The 17,018-nt window shown below is 36.3% G+C and overlaps 1 protein-coding gene across 4 annotated transcripts; it reads left to right on the top strand.

Moving 5' to 3' along the window:
* Nucleotides 1-301: 301 nt before the first annotated feature.
* Nucleotides 302-4,804, top strand: LOC130746134 (G-type lectin S-receptor-like serine/threonine-protein kinase SD2-2). 4 transcript variants are annotated; one of them, XR_009022023.1, is made up of 4 exons: nucleotides 302-2,979; nucleotides 3,349-3,406; nucleotides 3,604-3,704; nucleotides 4,391-4,804. XR_009022023.1 is itself a non-coding variant. In XM_057598674.1 (1 exon), the coding sequence occupies exon 1, from the start codon at nucleotides 399-401 to the stop codon at nucleotides 2,949-2,951; it is 2,553 nt and encodes an 850-aa protein (XP_057454657.1). In that variant the 5' UTR covers nucleotides 303-398; the 3' UTR covers nucleotides 2,952-3,200. The 4 variants fall into 4 exon arrangements, 1 of the variants encoding a protein (XP_057454657.1); XR_009022021.1 differs by having other exon boundaries at nucleotides 3,359-3,406; nucleotides 4,391-4,803; XR_009022022.1 differs by having other exon boundaries at nucleotides 3,356-3,406; nucleotides 4,391-4,803.
* Nucleotides 4,805-17,018: the final 12,214 nt, after the last annotated feature.

Here is a 17,018-nt window from a genome sequence, read left to right as displayed (position 1 = left end):
ATACGGACTTTCTAATTGAAAACCAAACAGACACTTGATCATTCGCTCAAACTAAATAAAGTACCAATAAGTGTCAACACACTTAGTAGATAGTTAAACTTCTTAAACATTTAGATGATTTGATTCTCCAGTAGCACTATGAATATTTTTTTTTAAAAATAAATCTACCAACTCAATATGATCTTGGAGCTTTTAAAGCATTGACCCCATAATCGCCAAATGCTGAGATATTTTGGTGATGAACAAAATTAAGTAAAATTCTTACTAGTGAAGGGTAATTTGGACATATGAACTTGTGGTGTCTTGGTTTGAAGATTAGAAATGAGAAAGAAAGAAAGAAACACGAGGCACAAGAGAAGCTACCTTCTTCCTTAGTCCTTGCCTCTTGTTTCAGTGGTATGTATGTAGCATCAGAGAGAGACCCAGACAGACTCAGATTCATGTCGGAACCAACAATGTCACTCTTTCTCTTCTTCTTCTTCTTCTTCTTCACTCTCATTGCTTCTTCCTCTCAAACCAAATCCACCACATTACTCACCGGAAACACCACCATTCACAGCGACAATCAAACCTTCGAACTCGGCTTCTTCAACTTCGACAATAACCAACCTCGCTGGTACCTCGCAATCCGCTTCACTTCCCTCCCCGCCCCCAACATCATCTGGGTCGCCAACCGCCGCAAACCCGCCACCACTCTCTCCGGCGCCACCCTCCAACTCACCGAAACCGGTCAATTGATCCTCACCCATTCACCATCACCATCACCCACTTCAACCCTCTGGCAAACCAACAACATACAGGGTCAAGGTCAGGGAGTGAAGCTCAAGCTTCTCGAAAATGGCAACCTCGTCCTCCTCTCCACAAACGGCGCCGTTTCATGGCAGAGCTTCGATGAACCCACCGACACCTGGCTCCCCGGCATGAACCTCACCCGCTTCAAGACACTCACCTCATGGCGCACGTTAGCGGACCCATCTCCGGGGCTTTACTCTCTGCGGCTGAGGCCGCCGGACTACGGCGAGTTCGAGATGGTGTTCAACGGCAGCGTTTCGTACTGGTCCACTGGGAATTGGACTAATGGGTCCTTCCTCAACGTGCCGGAGATGACAGTGCCTTACATCTACCGGTTCAATTTCGAGGACCCGTTTTCTCCGACGGCGTCGTTTGGATTCTCCGAGAACGCTTTGGACAATGGGCTCAGACCCCCTACCATGTTCCGTGTGGAGCCTTACGGCCAGGTCCGGCAGTACACGTGGTTTGCTCAGGCTGGGTCGTGGAACATGTTTTGGTCTAGGCCTGAAGAGGTTTGTCAGGTTCGGGGACTCTGCGGGAGCTTCGGCGTCTGCACCGGCGAGATTTCGAGGTTCTGTAAGTGTGTCGCGGGTTTTGAGCCTGTGGATGGTGATGGGTGGGGTTCCGGTGACTATTCTGGGGGCTGCCGGCGTGAGGGAACGTGTGGTGAGAATGATGGGTTTGAAGATCTGGGTGCTGTGAGGTTCGGTGGTGCTAATGTGAGTTCTTTTAAGGTGAAATCTAGAGGCTTGTGTGAGCGTGAGTGTTTAGCTTCTTGTGGTTGTGTTGGTTTGTCCTTTGATGAAAGGGGTGGTTTGTGCAAGAATTTTTATGGGTCTCTTGTGGATTTCCAAAATTCGACGACTGCTTTTGCGGGTGGTGGTGATGTGTTGTATGTTAGGGTTCCCAGAGAGGGATCTGTGAGGAAGGGGTTGAGTCATAAGGTTTTGGCTGTTGTTGTTGTCGGGGCAGTTGCGGTTTTGAGTGTGGTGGTAGTGACATTGTTGGTGATGTGGAGGAGGTTGAAGAAGAAGGGGATGGAGGAAGATGAGTTTGTTCCTATGTTGAATTTGAAGGTGTTTTCTTACAAGGAGCTTCAATTGGCTACTCGGGGGTTTTCGGAGAAGGTTGGGCATGGCGGGTTTGGGACGGTGTTTCAAGGGGAGCTGAGTGATTCCTCTCTAGTTGCAGTGAAGCGTTTGGAGAGGCCAGGGGGCGGGGAGAAAGAGTTCAGGGCAGAGGTGTCCACTATTGGGAACATTCAGCATGTTAATCTTGTGAGGCTCAGAGGGTTTTGCTCTGAGAATTCTCACAGGCTTTTGGTCTATGAGTACATGCATAATGGTGCCCTGAGTGCTTATCTGCGGAAAGATGGGCCATGTTTGAGCTGGGATGTTAGGTTCCAGGTAGCAATTGGAACGGCTAAAGGCATAGCTTATTTACATGAGGAATGTAGATGTTGCATCCTGCACTGTGATATCAAGCCTGAAAACATCCTTTTGGACAGTGATTTCACTGCCAAAGTTTCTGATTTTGGGTTGGCAAAGCTCATAGGCAGGGACTTCAGCAGGGTTTTGGCAACCATGAGGGGTACATGGGGATATGTAGCTCCGGAGTGGATTTCGGGTGTGGCAATCACCACCAAAGCTGATGTTTACAGCTATGGCATGACATTGCTAGAACTAATCAGCGGTCGCCGGAATGTAGAGACACCACCATCTGCTGGTGGTGGTGAGAGTGGTAGTGAGACTGGAGAGAAGTGGTTCTTTCCTCCGTGGGCAGCACAGCAGATAATCGAGGGTAATGTGGCTGCTGTGGTTGATAAGAAGCTTGGAAGTGTATATAGCATTGACGAGGCTGGAAGGATTGCTTTGGTGGCAGTTTGGTGCATTCAGGATGATGAGGCAATGAGACCTACTATGAATATCGTGGTGAAAATGTTAGAGGGATTAGTGGAGGTGACCGTTCCTCCACCACCTAAGATGCTACAAGCGTTGGTTACAGGGGAATCCTTTCATGGGGTAAAGGGTGATTCTGAGAATGAAGTATCCTCTGTTGGAAGCTTATCCGGTGGCAACTTGGAAGTGTCAACTGCTGATTCAGAATCATGTATAGGGGATGCTTCTTCCCCTCTGGATTTCAACGTCAACGTTCGATGACACCCTTTTTAGTCCTGATTATAGCATTGTAAGTTAGTATACCTCCTTTCCCCCTTCCCACCCTTTTTTTTTCTCCCTAAGGAGAGGAATGGAGGAAAAAAAACCTAGATTTGGATGTAAATTAAGTTGCCTTTGCTGGACAACTTTTGGTTGCTTGAAATTAGGATGTTGGAACTTGAAAGGGTTGATTTCCCACCTTCTAATTTCAAATTTTCTTCTTTCAAGTGAAATGAAATATTCACTTTCATATATCTTTGTGCATTTGATCTTTTTTAAGCTGACAGTACAGTGTAGCCATATCAAAATAAGTTTTGTCTTTGATATGATGTTATGAAATCGTGGCAACAACAATTATCATGATTCAATTTTGATCCCACCTGACTGATGAAAATGAAAGTTTTTAGCAGATAATTGAACAAGTTATGATATTATGGCAGAAGATAGTTTTCTCCAAGGTAAATTATTCTCCTCTAAACGCTCCAAGTTATATGATTGTCCAAATCTTTTTGCAGCTTTATAACTCATGGAATTTTGCAATAGCTTTAGCATGGCTTATTGCAAGTTGGCCAATAAGTTGTAGACTATAGCAAGTTATGATATTAGAATTGATATGATATTGCAAGCTGTGGCAATAAATTGTATGCTGTTGCAGGTTATATGATATTGGAATTGATAGCACCTATGGTTCTTGAAATCAACTATGCCTGGGACAGAATCAAGTTTCCAGTTTAACATTTTTCCATTATTAAGAAAGTAAGTGCCTTTAATTGTTTTCATATTATGTCTAAATTATCAAATGCATGTTTTTGGTGACTGATGAGGATTAATCGGTAGACAATCTGTGACTTCGGGTTGGTGTCTGAAAATGTTCTCATCATTAGGGACTTGACTGCCCATAACCATAAGTCCATAACCACAAGTATTCAATCGTTTGTTTATCTAGTGCAAACTGCTCTTGTAATTCAAGAACTTGGTATTTGTTTTCGAATTTTCAAGCTGTAATTACTGTTATTCCTTGATCTTCATTCGAAATAAATCTCATTTCTTATCTTCTTTTGTGAATTAATAGCTACTTCACTCACTGCTGGATCCTTGAACCTGGAGGAATCCACAGTCCACACTTGACACTTACCAGCCCTTTCTGTACCTTTGTCTTATGAAATTGCCTTTTGGACGTTTAGCACCAACACGTTCCTAGTATGGCAGAGAATCAGTTACTGTAATTACTAGTTTTCAAACTTGGAGTACATTTGAGGTTCTCCAAGAAGACCATTCATAACTACCAATAGGTCAAGATCTTAAAAGGCACTGTTACCCGCTTGACTTTGAAAACTTTTGTATTGGATATATTTTTCCATGCTCTCCTAGTTACCAAGAAAGTAAGCCTTTCCCCTTTTCCTATACATACAGTAATCATGCTTACTGTGCTTTTTTGGCAGTTGGTCACCAGTCACCACATCTAAGGTTTGAAGAAGTAAAAAGAGGAGTGGAGATAAAATATGCAATTCTAACTAGATGTGAAATACTGGTTATTGCTGATTAACTGTATCTAGTTGCTGACAGCTGACCATGAAATAAAATCTTTCTAAAGTTGTTCACTAGAACTTTTAACAATTATCTTGTTCTTTGATGTTAAAGGGTGTGCTTTGACCTGCCAATGAATTAGTTTCATGGTTTTATAATTAGAGATGCATGCTCAATGGATGGCTGATGAGAAAATTTCTTTGTTTTATAACTTGTATGATGATTGTTGCTAGACATTTTTATATTTCAATTACTGGTTAATATTTTGACTTTTTCCATTTTTGTTTGCCTTGTATCATTCATACATTAGAACAATTTCAATAAACAAGTCATTAGCATTGTCTACTTGATGAGAAATTTTGGTTAATATACATGAGATGGTAGATATAAACACTTCAATAAAGTAAACCACATTTCAGCAATTGCCACTTACGGATTATGTGATTCATGTCAACAAAACATTTTTGATAATTATATGTAATGAATGTGGTATATAATATATGTCACAAAAAGTGAGCGATAAAAGAATGAAGTGTTTTTGGCCTTATACCGTTGAATGATCTATGACAACTGTGATAAGTTACACATACAAAAAGAAAATAAAATATAGCAGGAATCATTCCCTTTGTAAAAAGTACATGTATGGATTGTCATATTTTATTCTGCAAAAGAATCATGAGAATATTATTCTAAGTGATCACGTGCCAACATCAAGTGTAAGTGTGTAACTAATAGTTCAAAAAAAAAACTTTAGAAGGAATGTTATAATAGTCTCTTATTGCCCGTTTTATCAAGGGATGACAATAGATCGGGTTGGGCTTTGCCTTTTCCAAACCCGAACTCTCATACCAAACTCAAATTTAAAACTGTCAGGTTTCAAGTTTATTCAAACTCATTATAGCCTCAAACCCACATCATAACATAACTTGATGCATAAACTTTTTTGCAAAACAAACTGCAATTGTTAACAAATCAAGTTGTTAACATGATGGTATATACAAGAATAATTTTGTAATTTCATATATATTGTTCGGGATCGGGTGCGAGATTTACCAATGCCAAACTCAAACTCAACCATATCGGGTTTTGCCCGTAAAACAAACCGGGTTCGGGTTTTGTTGTCATCCCTAGTTTTAACTTTTAACTGTCCCTCTTCTCTGATTCATGTGGTTGATGTATTGACAATTGTGCCGTTACGTTTTAAAAAAATAATGAGTTTCTTTTTTTTTCTTTTTGGGGTTATGTTTTGTATTTTGTAAACAAACATAATTTTGTTAAATTATTAAATTGATTTTTTGATATAGCATCTATGTTACCCCTTTGTTTCTACTATTTAGTATTTACTAATTTTTATATTGAATTCGAGAAATTATTTCACTACTATAACTAACATCTAAAATTTTGATAGTCCCTAAAAGATAATTCAAATGGTAAAAATTGGTGACATATGAATTAGAAAGAACTAGCGGCGGTGCGAACCATAAATCTTTGCAATGTACCCTGCATACCTTGACCATCAGTAGCAATTAAAAGGGAAAATATTAAATGGACTTTCTTTTGGGCCTTATGCTAAGTGGGCTGGATGGGGCTACCGTTGGTCCAGAAGGCACCACACATGTTCATCAGGATGGAACTTCAACAAGCTCATGCGCGTGGGTCATCAAAGCAAGAGAAGTTTTCCTTTTTAAGTTTTTAACACATACAAAACACAACTAGTGTTTTTTACCCGCGCGTTGCACGGGGAATATGTTTATTGTATTTTGATACATCAATCAATATTTTGATTATTAAAAATATAATAAACAACAAATGAAATAGAAGAGTCTGAAATGATGAGCAAATTGGGCAAAAAGTCTTAAATTGAAACTTTTGTTGCATAGATTGAAATTTGTATCCCCGTAGGATAGCTCATGGTAGAAGCTATGGGGCATATGGGTTGGGTATGGGGGAGGTCTAGGGATCAATTCCTAATGGGTGCAATTTATATTTCTAATGTATAAAAAAAATAGATTGAAATTTGTACAGTTGAAAAACTAATAAAAAGATTGCTTAAACACAAATGAAATACCACAGACCTCGTGAACTCTCACATAATTTTTATGTATATTTACTCCTAAAATCATTAGAAAAACTATGAACAATGTACTTAAATCATATATGAAATGTTATTTTCTTATTATATTTGACATTAAAGCAATTCTATGCTAAAATGTTCTTTCCCGTAGGAGCTTTTTGCCTTGTAATTTGAACAAAATAAAATAAAAATAAACAATATTGTTATGTACAGGGACGGATGCAAGTTATATAGTATGAGGGCAAGTGCCCTCACTTATTTTTAGGAAAAACATTAAAAAAAATTGAGTAGTAAAAGTATGTGCTTTTTTATGAGACCTTTAATAAAAAAATGTTATCACTTATGTCCTACATTGCTATATGTCATCACTTGTGTCCCACATTGCTAAACGCTCTCACTTGAGTAGTAAAAGCATATGGTTTATTATGGTCCATTTGTAAAAAAATGTCATCACTTCTAATAGTATATGTTAATTTTTTTACGAATTTATATGTATATGTATATATTGCCTTCACTACATTAAATTTATGGATCTGTCCCTTGTTATGTAGAACATGTTTAATATGAAGTTACATAGTAAAATAATGACATCTTATTAATATGAGGAAAGAAGCTGCAAAGACTTAACAGTAAGTGAAAGGCAGATTCATAAAATCACAGAAATATTGTGAAATAGATTGTTCCTGAGGCAAAAGGTAAAGAAAAAGAAGATGTTACCTTTGCATGCTATTTGGCCTTGGCTCATTGTTCGTAGAGTCTGATACATGACACTATTTAAAATTTTCAGTGTAACACGTGTCAAAATAGGAGAAGGATTTTCTTATACATGCCCATATTTAGTTATTTGCATCAAATTCATAATTCTAAGATCCAAAATCAACACAAATTAGTAGCTATATGATTCATTCTCCTTACCCACATTCCCTTTCCATTAAGCTCATTAATTGTGTTAAGGCTTGCTTCCCACTAAGAAAAAGTTCAAGTATTAGTTATGAAGCCAAACTAAATATAACTTATGAGTTATAAAGATGCAGCTATGAGTACAACTAATACCCATGCATGTGACAGGTATAAGGATGCAGTTCTGGAATAAAGCAAAATAAAAGAGACTATAGCTATGTCTAAAAGCGATTTACAATTGACAACAAAAAAAATTAATTAATAAGAAAAATAGCAAAATCTGGAATTGAAAGCAAACATATGAATAAGTATCTTACCTAAATCTCATTTCCTTAATTGGGATCCTGGGTCAAATTTGTTGGACGTCCCTTCTTCTGAAAGAGTTTCTCTGCCTTCATGATACTGACATTGTAGATGAAGTTTTGGCAGCCAAAACTGGAAGACAACGATGAAATTAAATAAACTTGCAATGGGAAGGATAAAAGCATGTAAGTCTGCTATCAATTGGCCGATTAAGTACATTCAGAATAAAGGTTGCATAAGAGGAAGCATCACGGCATTAGTTTATTTAAGAGATATGGAAGCATCACAGAAACCACCAACAAATGCTAAAGCATATATGAAATTAAACAAAACAATCACAAAATAGGGAACAAAGAACAAATTAAGAGAAAATTAAAGGTCATAGCTTTTAGGAATTGAATCAACACTACCAAATATAGTGCTCACTAATTAAGTCAATCAAATTCAGAAACAAAAAATAACCTTTAGGAAGTGAAACATAAACATTTATGCCAAATACTAACACAATTATCGACTTACACAATTATCAACACCACATAAAGTAAGTTGCATACTCGAGTTATCTTCCTCATTTTTCCTCCATGTCAACCGGTTCACAGTAGAGACATGTAGGGGAGGAGATGGCTCATGCAGTATTAGTAAGAAGTAATTTAGGTAAACCTGAGATAAATAAGGCAAATCTTTTAAGATTTTATTATTTTATGAAAAAATTTCTCATATTTAAAATTAACTTTAAAAAATCGGTTTCAAGATTTGTTATGGAAATAAATTTTAGGTGAAGAAAAAATTTATTTTTAGAGTATTAATTAAATTTTATGTTATTTTTATTGAATTTTCGAATTTTTATTTAATTAAAGATTTTATGAGTTTTCATTGTGATTTGGTAGTTTTTATTAATTAATTTTTAAGGTATTTTTATTGAATTTTTAGTTTTTTATTTAATCTAGGTAAATCTTAGATAATTAGGACAAATCTTTTAAATTTTTAATATTTTATGAAAAAAAATTCAGATTTAAAATTACCTTTAAAAAATCCTAATCAAATCTAAAATTTAAAAAGGTACTAAATAAATGTAGATAAAAACTATCATAATCTAGCAAATAAATACCATAAATATTAATTGATACTCTAAAAATAAATCAAAAATAAATTAGATAAAATCAAGAAATAAACAACCTAAATCCTTATCAAATCTAAAATTTAAAAATGTATTTTTTATGAGAATTTACTTGTAATGGGACCATTATAATTCTTCACCTGATTCGTGACAGCACTTGCATGTGCTCATCAATTGTCTAACAAACTGATTTTCTCACATTCATAGTTTTCTAATTTTCTTATAAATAAATTTTAGGTGAAGAAAAAGTTTATTTCTAGAGTATTAATTAAATTTTATGTTATTTTTATTGAATTTTCGAATTTTTATTTAATTAAGGATTTTATGAGTTTTTATTATGATTTGGTAGTTTTTATTAATTAATTTTTAAGGTATTTTTATTGAATTTTTAGTTTTTTATTTAATCTAGGTAAATCTTAGATAATTAGGGCAAATCTTTTAAATTTTTAATATTTTATGAAAAAAAAAATTCAGATTTAAAATTACCTTTAAAAAATCATAATCAAATCTAAAATTTAAAAAGGTACCAAATAAATATAGATAAAAACTACAAAAATCTTGCAAATCACAATAAAAGCTCATAAAATCTTGAATTAATTAAAAATCCGAAAATTCAATAAAAATACCATAAAAATTAATTAATACTCTAAAATTAAATCAAAAATAAATTAAGATAAAATCAAGAAATAAACAACCTAAATGCTAATCAAATCTAAAATTTAAAAATGTACTTTTTAAAATATCAGGAGAAATAAGGTAAGGGCAAATAGGGCCAAGGTGGAAAAACTGACGTGTAAATTATTAAATGAGAATTAATAGGTGGAAAAGCTGACGTGTAAATAATTAAGTTAGAATTAATCTCGGAGCGACACGTCACTAACTTGGCCTGTAAGAGCGACACGTCATGCTAGAAGTTGTTCTTTTCTAATATATATATAGATTCTTAAGTGAGCATATATCTAACACATCAAATTTAGACACAAATACTAAAAATAATATTACACAACCATTGTTTATACTTTGGCTTTGGACGCCGTATAGCTGTTGAAACGGAGAGCAGCTAACATCAAGAGCCTATGGTCTAGTGGTTAAATATTGTGCTGTCACGATAAAGATTCGAAGATTCGGGTTCGAATCTTGCTTGGTGCAAACCTGGGGGAGCTGTGATGAAATATATTGTGATGGTGGGTCCATCACCTCCTGAAGAGAAGTGAAATCAATGAACTGGGACAAATTCGAATTAGAGTGGAACGCACCAAACCACTGATGAATGGAAGAGAAGGGGAAGAAGGTGAACTCTGTATTCCTTGCACTTGATATGAGGACTAAAATTAAAACAAAGATAACCTATGGGTTTGGTTCATAATTTGAATAATCCTACTCGGCTAATGTAGAATTTCAAGAAATCAGAAATAATATTTCCACATGTTATTATTTCTATGGTACATGTCACTCCTGTACCAGACCCAAATTTTTTTTCCTGTACCACAGAAAATGCCAAAATATCTGAGCTCCTCTTTTTATTTTGAGGCAAGGACTTAATTATGAAACAAAAATGGAAAGTATATATTTATGGTTTGAATAAATTTTAGTTCATCATTACAGTCAAACTCGTTATAATTTATTCCATAAAATTTGTATAGTAGAGACTTTTTCTGGAAATTATAGTAGAGAACTAGAAATAGGTACCTAACTCGGATTTTTTTACAAAAATGTGACATGATTTTCAAAAAAAAACTCATTATCTCCTAGGATCAACTCTAATGGCTTGGCCCTTATCTGAGCTCTTATACACTAGTCAACACTATTCTGCAACTAATCATGTGTCACATCAGACTTAAAGCTTGCTAAGTAAGTCTGAAGCAGATTTTGCTTTAATGTATGGACTCTTATAAGGGTCTCACTCGTGTCTCACCATACAACATTAAATTATGATATTTATTTTCACCCAATTTAGATTTAAAATTTAATAGTAAATCAATACTTCAGCTAAATATTAATTTAATTAATACTCATACGAATTTAATTTAAAATTAATTTTACTAAAAATTCAAAACAATAAAATTTAAATTTGAGCATGTTAACTTAATTTTTTTTTTAAAAAGTACATTGTATTGAATGATAGAAATAAAAGAGAGCCAAACATGAGAGAGAGAGAGCCTCATTAAAACCTTAATAGGAAAAATCCAATTGGGATAAAAATCTAGTGAAGAAAAAAGAGTACCACAATCCCTAAGAGAGCCCTTAATACATTACATTAAAAAAATAAAGACGAAAGGAAATACCTCAATGAAAAATAAACAACAATACATTTTAAATGAAATACACATTAACGCGTGAAGATTAAGTTTCATTATTCTCGTTTTCAGGAAGCTCCCAGATATGCTCCACCAAGTCTCCTTGAAGTTGGCGATGGATTAACCTTTCAATTTGATGTTCTCTCTTTTCCAACATAGTTCTAAAAGCGGGAATAGGACCGCTTAATACTTCAGCATCTGATATGTCATTATTGACCTGCTCATAAACAAAATTACCTTTGTACGTGTTACGCTCATCTTCAATAATCATGTTATGCAATATGATGCAAGCATAGATTATTGACTTCATGTCATTCGGATGCCACCAGCGTGATGGACCACTAACAATCGCAAACCGAGATTGGAGCACTCCGAATGGACGTCCTTTCTTGTTGCTTCTTGTCTTTTGGCAAATTTTTGCTTTTTTTTCTCCTTGTAGCATTGGGATGGTCTTCACAAATGTAGCCCACTCGGGATAGATACCGTATGCTAGATAGTATCTCATGTGATACATTGTTCCATTCACTCTAAATTTCACCATGGGAGCAGCTCCACTCAAAACCTCATTAAACACATGAGATTGGTTTAGCACATTAATGTCATTGTTAGAACCTGCAATGCCAAAAACTGCATGCTAAATCCACAAGTCTTGTGATGCCACTGCTTCAAGCATGATTGTCGACCTTCCATGATCACCTCGGGTGTATTGACCTTTCCACGCAACTTGACAATTCTTCCATTCCCAATGCATACAATCAATGGAACCCAACATACCTGGAAATCCACAAGACTACCCCATTGAAGTAGGCGTGTCATGTCTTCCTATTTCGAAGGCCTCAAGTATTTCCCACCAAATACTTCACACACACCTTCTACAAAATTCTTTAAGCGCTAAATTGCAATACTTTCACCAATTCGAACGTACTCGTCAACACTGTCAGCAGCTGATCCGTACGCCAACATATGAATAGCGGCGGTGCACTTTTGTAATGGTGACATGTCTTGTCTTCCAACTGCATCAAAAAACATTAAAAAGTACGAGTTATGAGACCCAAGGACCTCTACAATTCTGAGGAACACATCATTTCGCATTCAAAACCTTGGTCGGAAAAACTCTTCCGTGCATACAGGATTTTTAGAGAAGTAGTCCTTCCACAACCGCTCATTCCTAGCTTCACGATCTCTCTTTATCACTTTTCTTGTTTGCTTGGGCCTAACAATGTTGGCATGTTGTTGTTGATAGAACTTTATCTCCTCATGCATCATATCTTCAACAAACCGTGTCATTCATAAAATCCTCAACACATTCGTTGTAAAAGGTGTTCCATTCGGGTAAATTGTTCGAATCCATTATATAGCTCTATATGAGAAAATATTGGTGTAATTTGATAGGAGGAATACAAGATGAGAGAACGAAAGAACTCTTGAATGTTGAGATGAATGAAATATGACATGTATAAATAAGAGAAACAACAACAGTTATATTTCCCAACGACTATATTCCGCAACGACTATATTCCCCAACGACTATATTCCCCAACGGTTATATTCCCAACGACTATATTCCCCAACGGCTATATTCCCCAACATTGACATAGTACTTATTAAGAAATTTAAATGATAAAATTACGACATTGACGATGTACTGATTAAGAAATTAGAATAACGAAATTACAACATTGATGCAGTACACATTAAGAAATTAGAATTGATGCAGTACACATGGAGAAATTAGAATAATAAAATTACAACATTGATGCAGTACACATTAAGAAATTGGAATAATAAAATTATATCATTAATTCACATTAAGAAACACAACAAGATTTAAGACATTCCTAGTTCACGCAAGGCGAAAGCACATAGTAACTCAAGTATCTTAAGTAACAAAGCAAGATAATGCTTAACTGATTCTGTCTGATTTAATTTGCCAAAATCAGAGTGCGTTTGTTCCGGGGCATCTGATCACAGATAATGCTTTGATAGCATACGAATGCTTTCACTATATGAATAAGAAAATTACTGGCCGGAATGACATTATGGCGCTTAAACTGGACATGTCCAAAGCGTATGACCGAATTGAATGGTCCTTTCTAGAGGATGTGCTTACAAAGATGGGTTTCCCGATATCCTAGGTAAGCCTCGTCATGAATTGTGTAACATCAATGTACTTTTCTATTATGTTAAATGGAAACCCTCAGCCTAGGTTTGTCCCTAAGAGGGGGTTACGGCAAGGGGACCCGTTGTCACAATATTTGTTTATTCTTTGTGGAGAAGTATTCTCGGCTTTAATTGAAAAATCAATTCTAACTTCTGACCTCAGTGGTATTAAAATTAGTCGGCATGCGCCTGTCATATCTCACTTGCTTTTTGCAGATGATAGTATTGTGTTTGCTCGAGCTAGAGTGGAGAAGGCTCAATGTTTGAAGTCCATTCTAACATCTTATGAAAGAGCTTCTGGGCAAATGATCAACCTTGATAAGTCTATGCTTTCTGTGAGCTGAAACGTACCTGAGAATTGTTTCTATGAGCTTAAGCAGCTGTTGAATGTAAAGGCGGTTGAAGGCTATGACAAGTATTTGGGTCTACCTACCATTATTGGTAAGTCCAAGACTCAAATCTTTAATTTTGTCAAGGAAAGAGTTTGGAAGAAGCTTAAATGGTGGAAGGAGAAGTTCCTATCAAGGGCGGGTAGGGAAGTTTTGATAAAATCAGTAGTTCAGGCAAATCCATCTTATGTTATGTCATGCTTTATCTTGCATGACGGTTTGTGTGCAGATATTGACCGTATGATCTCAACAATTTATGGGGAGGTGATCCAACTCGCCAAGGAATGCATTGGACCAAGTGGGAAAACCTTTGTAAAGGTAAAATGGAAGGTGGTATGGGATTCTGAGATTTCAAAGCATTTAATCTGGCCCTGGTGGGCAAAAACTGGTGGCGAATCTATACAAACCCTGGGTGCTTAATGGCTCGCGTATTCAAGGCGGTACACTTTAATAATTGTGACTTGCGGGGTGCCAAGAAAGGGTTCCGTCCAAGCTATGCATGGACAAGTATTATGAAGACAAGTTGGGTCTTTGAAAGAGGTGGAATGTGGCGCATTGGCAATGAAGCTCAAGTGAATATCGTTACAGATAATTGGGTGATGATGAAAGGATATTTAATGAAGATGTTTTCCTCCACTAACTACTATTAAATCCCTTTCAAGACCCAATCATAGTATAATATCAGGTTTTGTCGTTTCCACAGGGATTGTGTTGCTACGTATTAATTTCACTAGCTAGACATTGTTTGAACAGTTTAAACACGATATGTGTTTTATTTAAATAAAAGAAAAAATATATTTAAAGCGATAAAAGAAGTTTCACGGAGGCAAACAAAGAAGAAAATGTATTTGGAAAATGAGTTCATTTGATTTACAACTTATTCTCAACCAATATACTCTTATAAGATGAAATTGACATTTAAGATGTCGATAAGAGCTATTCACCCACTAATTTCTTAGCTAAGCGAATCTACCTATTAAGAACCTAGCCTTAATCTCTTAAGCCCTAGTGATCATAAAAGGAGCATTATAGCACATACCTACTCGATAAGACATTCCCAAGCTTTGTTCCTAACCCAAGAAGTTCATGTCCTAGTGGATAGAATCTCTGACTGTCACTCAAGAAATCCTAATAGTTCATACTAGATAATCATATCATAGAGAGGTGAGTATCCCGACTTGTCACTCGGTATAGATCTATTTTCCAACTCATGATATTCATACCTAAGAGTTAATGTCTCCTATTGTCACCTAGAAAACCTAAACCCTACCTAAGACATGCCTTTCTTAAGATGACTGATGCAAGAGTGGTTTCTCTCATTAACTAAATTCACACCAACTTCTCAATTGTCATACAAATCCTAAAAAGCATCATATTGGCAAAAGATACTTGAACGCGCAAAGAGAATTAATAACCTAAGACATAGGAATTTTTCCCCTTTCTATGAATTAAGCTACATCAATTCATATCAATTTCCCAATCTATTTACGAATTGATATGAACTCTTTAAATCACCAATTAACCAATTGAAGCATTAAATATAGAGAGAAACACCAAATAATGAAAATTCATACTTATAATTGCATAAAAATATATTGAACAAGAAAGAAAATCAAATTAAGTCATTCCAAATACCAAAAGAGAGTCAACACAAAAATAGGTAAAGAGAAAAACAAAACCCAAAATAGAACGGAGCCATGGACGTCCGGAGAAGCTATCACCTCCTCCATGGCCCTGACACCGGCCCTCAAGGGCCTAGCCTTCCTCTCCACCAAGAAATTGCCTCCAAGTCTCCAAAAGGTGTTTATTAGGTTTAGGAGAAAAGAAAAGATGAAAAGATCCCAAAAAGTAGGTCAAAAACGGAATTTATAGTAATTTTTTCGTTCTGGTCCGTCAGGTTCTTTCGCGGCGGTTTAAGTGTCGCTACATTAAACAGCAGGTAAAATCTAGTGCTATTGCAGCGGTTTCTTCCGTTGGGGAAGATATCAGATACGGAATTCTTCTTATTTCTTGGATTCTTTCTTTTTTTCTCAAAATCTTCTCCTAAAATAAAGCAAATAAAAATATATAAGAGATAAAAATAAGATTGCAACTTAAAATAAACTTATCTAATCCTAAATTAAAGTAAATAAATCCTAATAATATCTAGAAAATAATATAAAATGTAGAAAAATACTAAAACCAAATAAAAATATTAAAATGCATGAAATAAGCCTAAAGTGCCCTAAAATGACTAAAATATCTTCAATAATATATTAAAATGCATGCAAAGAAATTATAAAAATAGCCTTAAATCCTGAGTCATCAGGTGACGGGGGCTACCTCAATTTTTTTTGTAGGCAGGGCCTCCTTGAGGAATTGGCTCTATCAAAAGTGGAGGATTTAATTGTCAGGGAGAGACATTGTTGGAAGAGAGACTTGATTGAATATGTGTTTAGTCCAAGTACAACTGCTTTGATACTTACTATCCCCTTGAGTTTGCATGGTGGTCGTGACTTACTTTATTGGCCAGGTAATTCTGATGGCAAGTATTCATCCAAGGCAGGCTATTCTTTTGTGCGTGAGCTGCAATCCCGTGAGGTGTCATCATCTTCAGCAGCTGCACGACACGGTCCCAGGTTCTGGAAGCGTTTTTGGGCAACTCCAGCCTTGCCCCGATGCAAAGAAACGTGCTGGCGTGCTGTTTCCGGTTTCCTGCCGCTGCGTGAGCGTCTCTTCCGTCGCCATGTTGATGTTGATCCTAGGTGTGGGCTTTGTGCAACCGATACAGAGAATGAAGACCACCTGTTCATGAGTTGTCCTCTAGCTCGTCAGGTTTGGTTTGCTTCACTGTTGTCCCTTCGTGTGGACTCCTTCCCCAACTTTGCAGAATTTTGGCTTGCGGTTTGTGACAGAGATGACAGCGAAAGTTCGGCCCTGGTTCAGACAATTGTTTATGCTATCTGGGAAGCACAAAATCAGGCTATATTCCAGCAGCGAAAGGCCTTTGTTGTGCTAGTTCTACGGCGAGTTGCAGATCTTCATGGCCAAGTCTGAGAGGCAGTAGAAGGCCAGCGCATTTGACAAGTACAGCTCTAAGCGACATGGCATCGACTAGCTCGAGGTATCATCAAATGTAACTTCGATGCTTCATTTCGTGATGGTGGAATTGCAGGTTTGGGCATGGTTGCACGCAACTGTGTTGGCGAGATGATGGCTTCCGCATGTTCATTCCCAGTTTCCATAAGCTCTCCTCTTCTAGCTGAAGCTTTGGGATTGTGGTGGACAATGCAACTAGTTGCTGACTTGGGTTTTCGCCGGGTT

This window comes from Lotus japonicus, chromosome 3, assembly GCF_012489685.1.
Source record: "Lotus japonicus ecotype B-129 chromosome 3, LjGifu_v1.2".
NCBI lineage: Eukaryota > Viridiplantae > Streptophyta > Magnoliopsida > Fabales > Fabaceae > Lotus > Lotus japonicus.
This window is presented reverse-complemented; position numbering and strand designations above follow the sequence as displayed.

Coding starts and splice junctions, on each gene's coding strand:
- LOC130746134 (XM_057598674.1), top strand. CDS start 399: ATGTATGTAGCATCAGAGAGAGACCCAGACAGACTCAGATTCATGTCG.